The 12,484-nt window shown below is 34.1% G+C and overlaps 1 protein-coding gene across 2 annotated transcripts in view; it reads right to left on the reverse strand.

The window, feature by feature from the left end:
- Window positions 1–12,484, reverse strand: part of UBR1 (ubiquitin protein ligase E3 component n-recognin 1) — a 142,735-nt gene that overhangs the window by 56,611 nt on the left and 73,640 nt on the right. For both annotated transcript variants that reach the window (XM_087426079.1, XM_004421475.3), the window contains exons 16-24: window positions 10,074–10,135; window positions 9,676–9,786; window positions 8,880–8,945; window positions 8,511–8,612; window positions 6,915–6,978; window positions 4,700–4,824; window positions 2,619–2,671; window positions 1,182–1,284; window positions 64–112 (exon numbers count right to left, since the gene is read on the reverse strand). In XM_087426079.1, coding sequence (XP_087282205.1) covers window positions 64–112; window positions 1,182–1,284; window positions 2,619–2,671; window positions 4,700–4,824; window positions 6,915–6,978; window positions 8,511–8,612; window positions 8,880–8,945; window positions 9,676–9,786; window positions 10,074–10,135 — 735 coding nt within the window. The remainder of the gene's footprint in view (window positions 1–63; window positions 113–1,181; window positions 1,285–2,618; window positions 2,672–4,699; window positions 4,825–6,914; window positions 6,979–8,510; window positions 8,613–8,879; window positions 8,946–9,675; window positions 9,787–10,073; window positions 10,136–12,484) is intronic.

Consider the following 12,484-nt stretch of genomic DNA (forward strand, 5'->3'; position numbering starts at 1 on the left):
CTTTGCTGATACAAAATCACAGAAAATAGTCAAAATGAGTCAATTCAAAATCTAAGTTTTTACCTTCATCTTTGTTTTCTTGTTTTCTCCTTTTCTTCTGCATATGTTCAGCCTATGAAAAAAAAGTTTATCTTTAAATACACTGCTTGGCAAGCATGAAACCAATGGAATACTTTGAAGTAGGCAGGAAAGATCCACCAACCTACCAAAATACTTTACATACTGAAGTATGTATTCCAAATGCTAAACTTGTCCCAGAAACCAAATGACTGTTCTAGGGAAGGCCACTGCAAAATAGATGGGTAATATCCCTTGTCAAGAATTTAGCCTCCATTGTTTCAGTTAACAATATTTACCTAGTGCCTATTATATACAGGGCATTGTACTATGGGTTGGAAATTATTGATTTTATAAGGACAAAACTAGATATCACCTTAATTAAGAAATCAAACTTAACATCACCCTTAATGGAACAAATAGATACTATGTGCCTACTGATGTGATATATCACCCATGCAGTATTCTTGCCCCAAAATGTTTAACTTGAATCTAATCATGAGAATACAATCAGACATATCCAGAATATAGGATATTCTAAAACACAATTAGTCTGTACTCTAGAGAAAGGTCAACATTATGAATGACAAAAAAGGCAAAAAGATTATCCTCTATTAAAGGAGACTATAGAAACATGATACCAAATGAAGTGCATGATCCTTGATTGAATCCTCCTCCCCCTAAGACAGCTATAAAGGCTATTTTTAGTATAATCAAGAAATTTTGAATATTGCCTGTATACTAGATTACATTATTGATTCCATTGTAATTTCTTTTTTTTTTAATTTTTTAATTTTATTTTTCCCCCAAAGCCCCAGTAGATAGTTGTATGTCATAGCTGCACATCCTTCTAGTTGCTGTATGTGGGATGCGGCCTCAGCATGGCCGGAGAAGTGGTGCCTCGGTGCACGCCCGGGATCCGAACCCTGGCGGCCAGCAGTGGAGCGTGCGCACCCAACCACTAAGCCACGGGGCCGGCCCTCCATTGTAATTTCTTGGGTGAGATAACAGCCTCTACTAATGAGAACCAGTATGAAACAACAGAAAAACCAGGAATTTTTCTGTGGAGTTAGAAAGCATAAGGCATTTTAGGTTTCTTTACTGAAGAGCATAACTTTTCCTACCTTGCTATGCTGTGTTTTGGAGTAATGATAAAAGTACATGTTGAAGTCTTTCAATGATTCATCTTTCAGTTCATAAACTCCGTGACCTGATACACCTGGTTTCCTAAATAGACAGAAAATACAGAGGTGAAGTGCAGTGTTCTTGAAGCATAGAATACAGACAAAATAAGAACCTAAAAAATAATCTGAAAGTCAAATCCAGAGGAAGAAAATATATCTCATTCAGCTTCCATAAACTGAAATGGCAAATTTTATTCCAGTAGTAAAACTAAAAACCTACATTGTGAGCTCAAAGTCTTGATAACAGCTAAGCTGTGTTTCACAATTATGAAATTCAAACAAATCTGAGGAAGTTTATTTTACACTGCATAGGCCGGATCCCATGCCCTACTTAAATCCCTAAGGCTTCTTCTTTAGCCTCTGAAGTGTAAAGCTTGCCTGCTCAACTAAAGCACATTGCATTATCTAAGGTCAAATGTAAAATGGCAGTGAGACATCATGTCCTTAGCAAATTGTAGATGAAAATACAGTGTTGAATACTCCGTACAGCACTATAAGGAAAAAAAGCATCAAGGCTAAAAAGAGTAAACCATATTTGTTTTGCACATTAAATAGCTTTTGGTTTCAACTAAATTCTTAAGTGAACTATTTCACTAAACATTATTGGAGCATAAAAAGACCTCCATCGTCTTTTTATTTTTTTATTTATTTTTTTTTTTTTTAAAGATTTTATTTATTTTATTTTTCCCAAAGCCCCAGTGGATAGTTGTGTGTCGTAGCTGCACATCCTTCTAGTTGTTGTATGTGGGACTCGGCCTCAGGATGAATGGAGAAGTGGTGCCTCGATGCGCACCCGGGATCTGAACCCGGGCCACCAGCATCGCAGCGCGCGCACTTAACCACCAAGCCACAGGGCCGGCCCTCCATCGTCTTTTTAAAGTTATTTGAAACTAGCAATTTACCTATAAATGCAATACCATAACAAGTAGAAATTCACTACCAGTATCAATTTTTTAAGTTTCAAGAATTAATCTACTTAAAATCTTATTTTCATTTTATATATCTCAAAAAATCAAAGGATTATAAAATACTGTGTTAAGCTTACTAGAGAAAAGTCTAAAATTAGTATATAAAATAAAAATTTATAGACTAAATAAAGTCATGGCTCAGAATTGATGGAAAAGAGACTATCGGAAAGATTTCTTTGTTTACTTACTAAGTTACCTACTATCATAGATATTTCTCATTCACCTGCCCAAAATAGTCTTCAACAAACACATACTAAGTGCCTATTGTGTGCCCCTCATTCTCACTCCTTCTAATCTGTACTCCATTCTTCTTCTTGGGAGTTGAGGCAAGAGCTTCTACAACGTATCCAGAGTACAAGAACAAAGATCAGTCTACTTCTCAGAATATGTATAAATATTAAGTACTTACTTAAATGTGGCCACTTTATTTATGACATTCTCTAAGCCAGTTTCATTATTTTCCTGTTGAAACAATATTTTTGTCATTTTTACCTTCATATAATGACTTTCTTCTCTGACTATAAACTGAAATACATTTTCAACAGCATTCCTGAAGTACTTTGCAAACAATAAAACAAGATCAATTGCCAATATTAAAAAAATAGGTCTAAAACCAATTAGCTTTGTTTTGAGGGACCAATTTCTTAGCAGAGATAAGACCTATGTATAAACTGCTCAAGGAAGAAATTTTATCTAAGTTTGCCCTCATATGCATACACACACACACACATTACCAACAGTTCAAAGAAAAAAAGCTTTTCTTTAGGCAGTATGCTCATCACCCACATCATTTAAGCACACGTCCATGCTGTACTAATCCCTAAAACCAATGTAGTAAGATAAATGGGATCTACAGCAAAACACATATGTAGATGTCCAAACGTATTCTGGCTTCCGCAATTAAAAAATTTTTTTTCTGATCGGCCTGAACTTTTCCTTGAACAAAAAATATTATTATTATTTTTTTATGAAGTCATTTAAAATCAGGATAAGGACCTAGTCAAGATACTAAAGTAAACTCAGTCTTATAAAAATTAAGAAATTTAGTCTCCTTAAAAAAAAATGTACTTAGGATAAGCAGTGAAAAGTTAGCATATGCCCTAAAGCATTTTTTTTGCAAAGTATAGTAGGTAATATCACTAGTGGTATGTGAAATTATTTTAGGTGGCACACAAGATATATTTTTTAAATTTTGAATAGTTAATACACTTATTTTAATATATATTAGAAAAGAAATAATCTAGGATGTCAAACCTACTATTTCATGGATATCACTGCTTAGCAAGATGCTAAAGAAAAACATAAGTTGATTTGAAAATGTATTAATAATTATAAAATCGGTATATGAAGACGCAAAATTTATGAAGGTGATATGCCAAATGATTACAGTTTGAGAATCAGTTAACAATGAAACTGAAAAAATATACAAATAATTTAGGGGGATAACGACCAATTTGTCTAAGCTTATCTCTATTCTACTTCTCTGAAAAGCCTTCAATGTGTAGATAAGTCTAATTCTCTTTTAAGAATCATTGTTCTAATTCATAATGAAATCTCAGGGGAAAAATATGAGACTGATAATCTTTAAGACTATTACTTCAGTATCAGTACATACAAAAACATAAATAGCACCTGTGGCGGCCATGAGACTGCACCGTGCAGACCTTCAATTAGAGGGACTAGACATACTAATGTAGGCTCACTCTGGGAGACATGGGAAGGCATCAAACTTGATTAGACTACCCAGCAGTCTAGGATGCTTCTATCTAACCTTCCTTCCCTCTTTCCTTCACCTGGAGTCAGACTTGCATCACAGTCTGATGGTTCCCCCAGCCTCTCCCAACTCCCTCACCATTTTCTCTCACAGGCATTGTTCCTAATAAAATCTTAAATGTTTTGTCTTGATATCTGCTTCTCAGAAGACTCAGACTAACTCACCACCTAAATAGTCTCAGTGTTTCAAGGACTCCCCTTTTCCTCCGGAGAAATCTTATTTTAAAATAAACAAAAAGAAGGGGGCTGGCCTGGTGGTATAGCGGTTAAGTTTGCGTGCTCTGCTTCGGCAGCCTGGGGTTCACAGGTTCGGATCCCAGGCGTGGACCTATGCACTGCTTATCAAGCCATGCTGTGGCAGGTGTCCCACATATAAAGTAGAGGAAGATGGGCACAGATGTTAGCCCAGGGCCAATCTTCCTCAGCAAAAAGAGGAGGCTCAGGGCTAACCTTCTTCACCAAAAAAACCACAAAAAGTCAAGGAGTTTCTTGTTCTACAATGTTTTCTAAATAGCCAGAATGTTTCTAAAATGTTTCCTAATGCTCAAAAGCCCAGAATTAAAGTTTATACCACTAAAAAATGAATGGTGATAGCTTTACATCTGCAAAATTTGCTAAACAAATTTTCCTAAACCTTCTAAGTAGCTTCCAATTAAAGAAAAAGAAAAAACTATCCCATCTTGAGGTGAATGGAGTAAAAAGCAAAATTGGACTTACATTCTCCGGTAAATTTTTGGCAATGGCACTGTGAGGCATGGGTTCAATACACAGCAAGTGAATAATTTCTCTCATTGTGACCTCTTCTTTGGTCACGTTTCCCACTCCAGGTACATAACGCTCTCCTAATACAAACAATGAAAAGAAAAACAATTAATTGTTTCTATTTAAATCTCTTCCCACCTGGAGCACTTAATACACAAAACATTGCATTAAATTAAGTCTATGAGGGAGAGACCAAAAATTATTTGGACATGTTCCTAAATCTGAACAACAAAAGTCTATTTGCTGAAAGACAGAGGAAGAAAAATGAAGAGATCTGAGAAACAGAGGCTTTCTCTGAACTTCTACACACACACAAACATAAATATACATACACATATACATTACAAACAAGGCCCCTCAATTAAATTAGCATGTGTTTCTAATCCAGAAAACAAGGCAAGTGGCATTGAATTAGCAGTGGCCATCATTGAACAAAAGCCTTTTTTTCAAGATCTTCCACAATTTTGTCTCTACTTGTTATTAAGAAAAAACAAAGCGAAAACTGAAAAACAAAATACTTAAAAATGTCTTTATGGGTTAAATGACAAAACAGTAATATGTATCAAGAAGGACTAGTGTTGCTAAAATGCCCACGTGATCAGGTTTCCATTTTTCATCTCAATAAACCGCCAAATGGAGAAAAAAAATAGCTAAATTAACTATGGGAACTTCATTGGTGGAAGCAGCATCTGATTCCCATTGTCTCAATAAGGCTTACAATATCTGGCCTTGTCACTATGGATTTTCAATGTTACAACACGTGTACAAAGTCCTATGATATCTACAAGAGGGTTATTAGAAAGACAGGAATCCTTTGCCTAAGACATTTGATGAATTCTACAAATTAGCCAAAGAATGACTTATTGTTAAGTGAATTCATTTCCAACAGACTCATTCCTCTTTACATTTGTAAAGCACTTTGTAATTTTCAATTTTTTTTTCCACCAAAAACAGCATCCCCTAGAAGTTTAGTGCTAGAAGGAACCTTTGAGGTCATGGAGATTCCCTTCACATTTTACAAACAGGAATTTGAGACCCAAAGAATGTAAATGGCATGCTCTTGATAGTTGACAGCAATGCCAAGACGAAATCTTCTGATTCCTAATCTGAATCTTTTTCTACTTCTTAATGTTTTTTCTATTATAAAATCAGAGATTATATATATATATATATATATATATATATATATATATATTAAATGTTGACTCTTGAAAGTAATGAACTTATACTCAAGAATACAGCAAATATTAACTAAAAATCAAATCACGTAGAAGAAAAAATCCAATAAATCTGGATAAACACAATAACAGTAAAATAATAGTAGCAATAATAGCATAAATAAAAAATAGCAAAAATACAGTACAGTATTAGAAATTCTTCATATAGTATTCCAAGAACAAAAAAATTCTCAAGTTTTTACAATTTAATAAAGTATATCATCAATTTAAAAATCTTTTACACATTTTCAATTTGTCCATTTCTATGGAATATTCTGGACAGGAAGAGTGAGTACGTGGAAGATTTACATCTCACTTAGCAATGAAGGCTTACCACACTTCCTGCTATGACAAGCAGCTAGTCCAATAACCAGCTCTCTGACAAACAACAAATAAAATGAACCCATGTTTTCAGATTTAGCTAATGGCTAGAATCCTGACTAGGAACTATTAATACAAAGCAGTGTCTGTTGCAGTAAAGTAAGAAACAAGAGCCAGAACGAGAATTCAAGAACTTTTACTTAGCTGGTAAAATCAACAGAGACTATAATATAGAATATACAAAAGTATGGCCAATATTTGAAGAAAGTAATTTAATAGAATGACATAATGAAAATATATTCTACTTAGACCCATGTTACTTGGAAATTTCATATATATACATATATAAAATTTTTAGCACTCAATGTATAGGTATTTTTCATCTACATTTCTAAGTAGGATAATTATATTACAGACCTCTATAAACAAGTCCAAACAATTACAAATCAGAGGTTGAAAAATAAAGATGTAATAGCTGTGCTTTTTTAAAGGTGGGTTTCTAAACATATTAGTCACATTAATCTTCAATATTCTATGCTGTATTGGGCAGAAGAGTAAAATGATATAGTTTTTATTAATGTTCTTTCTAAAAAGTAACCGATGTTCTATTTCAAAACATGTTTTAATCTTACCCACAATATAGATGAGGACTTGAAGCATTTCTTCTATTAATGTGTTATATTGCTTAATCAAATCCTACAGAATCGAAAAGAATAAATTAGTTACAATAAGAACCAAAAACCTCCATAAAACATACATTTCTGGATCAGACTCATGTTCCATTCAGTTCAGTATTTTCTTTCAGACCACAGCAACAGAGAATTATGAGGTGAGTAATTTCATTTTTTGACATCAAATTCAACAAGGTTGACAATACCTGGCATGTAATAAGAACTCAATAAGAATTGTTAAATACCATTATTGCTTTCATTATCATTATTCCCCATATAGCCTTAAGTCAACAAACTAATTCTAATCTTTAACTTTTCCTCTACTTTTGGCTTCCTTCTTACCTGGGTTGGTGAGACAGTGGCTTCAAACAGATAAACAGTTACGGTGAGAATACCCTTCTCTAACACACCTCTTATTTAAGCACTGTAGTAAATTAGATATTCATTTTAACTGAGTATAAAACGATTAAAAATTAGCTTTGTATTTTGTATTCTATTCTTTGGTCCTTTGCAAGTGACTTCTAACTTGAAAGAATAAAATAATGTGATTCATAAATTCAAAGTAGTCAAGGGCTACTTTATAACTTGGTATCAAATGTTAAAATAATGAAGATGTGACAAAACTCCAAGAGACAAATTATAAAATGCCAAAAACGTAACACATACAATAAATGAAGAATTAATATCTTTACCAAATAAGGAACTCTTACAAAAACAGAAAAACAGAGTGAAGGACAGGAATAGATAACTCACTACCAAAAAGAAAAAAAAAAGGCCAATAATCATGAAAATATGGTCAATCTCATTAATAAATAAAGAACTACAAATGAAAATGAAACACCATCTTTCACCTATCAGATCAACACAGATTATAAATACCAGTGCCATTACAGATGTACATACTGCTACAGAGAGTTTAAATTGCAGTAACTTTTCTGAGAGCAATTTGACAATATGTATTAAGAGTCTTAAGAAAGAGCACATAGTTTTCTCCAGCAACTGCACTTCTAAGAATTTATCTTAATAAAATAATTAGGCAAGTGTTTAAATCTTGAGGTACAGAGATGTTTATAAGACCAAAAAAACTAGAAAAACCTCTTCAGCAATGGGGGAACTAAAGTATGATGCATTCATACAGTGTAATACTATACAGCCTTTAAAAATTATGATGTAAAAAAAATGATAATATAGTTGTATATTTATTTAGTGACAATAAATAACCTACCACAATATTTCATTAAGCACAGGAAGCAAATTACAAAATAGCACATATAAAGTGATCCAATTTTTGCTTTAAAAACAAACAAGACACCAAAACTTTTAAAGTGTTCATTTCTAGGAGGCAGTGTTTCATGTGATTTTTCTTCTTCTTTTTGTTAATCTACATATTCTAATTTTTATAGAGTGAAAAGAGCATAATGTAGATATATACGCATGTAATATGTACATGTGTGATTTCTGGAGATACACATAAAGAAATAAAAATGTTAAATATAATTAAAATTGTTAGTAATACTTCCTTTGGAATTAATTCACATATCAGTTTCTGTTGCTTACCTGGTCTTTTGTGGATACGGTCTTGTTAAAAGCATCAGCAAGTTCATACCTCTGAAGTACCAGTAATAGGAACTTGTTGGGATCCATTAAAGACGCGCCAATCTGTGAAAGAAATCCAGATTCAGTTCTCATGTATTAAATGGAGAAACATTGTGTCTCCAGTAGGATTGTCAGAAAAATTATAAAGTCAGCCTGCAGAAGATAATGTAGTAGTCCTTTCCATTTCTATGATACCATATTCAGATTTAACAGTGAGAAAAAGTAAAGTAAATCAAGTTAAAAATAATTCCAACCAATGTCTTCTCTTACTATAAAGAATCTAAGAAGAAAGGTTAAGACATAAATATCAGAAGTAATTTAAATAGGTACCTGAAGCATGATGATATCTTTATCATACATTTCTTCTCTGCACTTAACATCTTGGTAATAAAACACCTATAAAATAAAAAGTAGAATAGAAGCTAAACTAATTATTTTATTTCTAACAGAATTCTCAATAAAAACTATTCTTAAAACTTTCTCTAAACTAGAAAACCCAAGGACTCCTTACTGACAAAAAAATAAGTTATAAATTATGACTCATTTTAAAGGATTCATGAGGATACAGTGAGGAAATACAGCATGAAAATACTTCAGAGTTAAAAATGCTCTATATTAGTCATTACTCTCGACATGTGTAACAAAAGAATTTATTTCCCCTAAACTTAAAATACCCACTTCAATAGAAGTAAACGAATTTCTACAATCAATCAATCATAACATCATTTTTCTTACAAGTGGTATCTTTACAAGTCCTGTTTCCCCACCTTTTAGGAAAAGTACTTCTCCTTATTTGCTCTAAAACAGAAGGAAAAAGTGTAAGGTAGTCTTCAATTAAGACAGGTGGTGGGAATACAGGTCCTCAAGTAAGGTATCCTTCAGAATAGACCTAGATGGGCAGGTTTCGGGTGGTACTGCTGGCTTTCACCTAATCTAGCCACACAATAGGATAAATGGAAAAATCTGTGTATGGTCACTACAACTTTCATTTCTGAGTTTGTACAAGAGAACAGAAAGCAAATATCAGCAAAATCCAGGGACACAGGTAAAATTTATATAAAAGAAAAAGAAAAAGAAATCAGAAAATGAACACATTCATAAATGTGAATAATAGACCTTGCCATACCTGGCTAATGAGAGAGAGTCCATTTCTTCGCCACATCTCAGCAACAACCTGGGCAACCAACACCAGACAACGCAAAGGATATTCCACTAATATCTCTACTTGAAAGTCCCCCTGAAACAGAGTGTGGTCAATTTCATTATTTCTCAGAGGGCTTGGATGTATCTTAAAGTTTTGGCACTACATATTCCTCAGTTTTCTCATCTGTAAAATGGAAGGGCTTGAACTAGATGACTCCAAGTCTCTGTGATTCAGATTTCAATGTACTCTATATAGACATAAAATTCTTAAATGAGAATTAATCAAGTGGGTTTCAAAATATTATTTTTCTTCCCACTCCTCAACCAAGAGGTGTTTAGAAATAGGATATAAGCAAATCAGCACTCAATAGAGTCACTTACAAAAGGCACAAACTCATGCAGTCTTGAAACAGCGCCTAGCCTGCTTAAACGTACATGAAGACCTAAGGGTTAAAAAAAAAAAGGAGAAAAATGAGAAAGCAATAAACCCAGTTAATTTGTTTCCTAGTTAATTAATGAAGTTTGGAAACTTGTGAGATTTAAATATACATTTAATGAATTCAGAAACGTTTTAGAATGCAAACTTTTGACTTCTAATTTTGAAACACAATACTACTAATGTATTTAAGATCCTATATTGTGTAAGGTGTGCTTATACATTATATAAAAATAATACCCTGCCTTTCAAGATATGCTTATTCTGCTCTTAACCAAGCATCAAAAGAAATGAAAACTAATCTAAGTATTTCTTTTTATAAAAATAGAAGCAACAGGGGCCAGCCCAGTGGTGCAAGCAGTTAAGTGCGTGCACTCCGCTTCGGCAGCCTGGGGTTCACAGGTGCGGATCCCGGGTGCGCACCAACGCACCGCTTGTCAAGCCACGCTGTGGCGGTGTCCCATATAAAATAGAAGATGCGCACGGATGTTAGCTCGGGGCCAATGTTCCTCAGCAAAACAAGAGGAGGATCGGCATTGGATGTTAGCTCAGGGCTGATCTTCCTCACGGAAAAAAAAAAAAAATAGAAGCAACATAAAATCACATCAATTATAACATATATAAAAATTAATTAAAAATGAATCAAAGACAAACATAGGAGCTAAAACAATAAAACTCTTAGAAGAAAACATATGGAAAAGGCATCACGACACTGGATTTGCCAATAATTTCCTGGATATGACACCAAAAGCATAGGCAACCAAAGGAAAAATAAATTAGACTTCATCAAAATTAAAAATTAAAAATTTTGTGCATCACAGGACACTATCAAGAGAGTGAAAAGGCAACCCATAGAATGGGAGAAAATACTTGCAAATCATGTATCTGATAAGCAATTAATATCCAGCATACAGAAAGAACTCCAACAGAAAAATCTGATTAAAAAATAGACAAGGACTTGAACAGACATTTCTCCAAAGAAAAGATACACATGGCCAATAAACACAGGAAAAGATGCTTAATATGACTAATCATTAGGGAAATGCATTCAAAACCACAATGAGATACTACTTCATGTCCATTAGAACGGCTATTAAAAAACAGAAAATAAGTGTTGGGAAGGATGTGGAGAAACTGGAATCCTTGTGTAGTGCTGATGGGAATGTAAAATGGTACAGCTGCTATGAAAAATAGTACAGTGGTTCCTCAAAAAAATTAAAAAGTAGAATTATCTTATGATCCAGCAATTCCACTTTATAGGTATATACCCCAAAGAACTGAAAACAGACTCAAATACATATTTGTACACTCACGTTCAGAGCAAGAGTATTCACAATAGCCAAAAGGTGGAAGCAACCCAAGCATTCACTGGTGGAAGGATAGACAAACAAAATGTGGTATATACACACTATGGAATATTATTCAGCCTTCAAAAGGAAAGAAATTCTGACACATGCTACAACATGGATAAACTTTGAGGATATTATACTAAGTGAAACATAAAGGGGTATGTGTATGATTTCACTTTTATGAGGTACCTAGAGCAGTCAAGTCAGAGACAGAAAGTAGAATGGTGGTTTCCAGGGACTGCAGGGAGGCGGAAATGAGGAGTTACGGCGAATGGGTACAGAATTTCAGTTTGGGAAGATGAAAAAAATTCTGGAGATGGATGGTGATGGTTGCACAACAATGTGAATGTACTGAATGCCACTGAACTATACACTTAAGGATGGTTAAAATTTACCATTTTACGTTATGTATATTTTACAATTAAAATTGTAAATAGGGGCCAGCCCCGTGGCATAGCGGTTATGTGTGCACGCTCCACTGCTGGCAGCCTGGGTTCAGATCCCGGGCATGCACCGACACATCGCTTATCAGGCCATGCTGTGGTGGCGTCCCATATAAAGTGGAGGAAGATAGGCACAGATGTTATCTCAGGGTCAGTATTCCTCAGCAAAAAGAGGAGGATTGGCATGGATGTTAGCTCAGGGCTGATCTTCCTCACACACACACAAACACAGTAAATAAATAAATAAATTTTAAAAATACAAATAAATACATTTCCATAAGTTGTTTAAAAAAAAAACCTGACAGAGCCAATTTACATGGAAATGTAAATCAAAGAATGCTTAAAGAAAATCTATAATTTCTTTCTTTTAGTGGTGAAAGGAACAGTGACTCAGACAACACACTGGTGCAATCAGGTGGAGAAGAGGGTTACAAACCAGCAACAAGATTTTACTATATTTAAATTTGGGTGGGAGGTGAGTTACCAAGTTAGTCCGTAAGTATATACTGTAAGGATCCATTAGTTGGCCCAGATCACAGCACGGCTGACAAGTGGTGTAGGTCC

The sequence above is a fragment of the Ceratotherium simum genome, chromosome 3 (genome assembly GCF_057802395.1).
Source record: "Ceratotherium simum simum isolate JZ-2026a chromosome 3, ASM5780239v1, whole genome shotgun sequence".
NCBI lineage: Eukaryota > Metazoa > Chordata > Mammalia > Perissodactyla > Rhinocerotidae > Ceratotherium > Ceratotherium simum.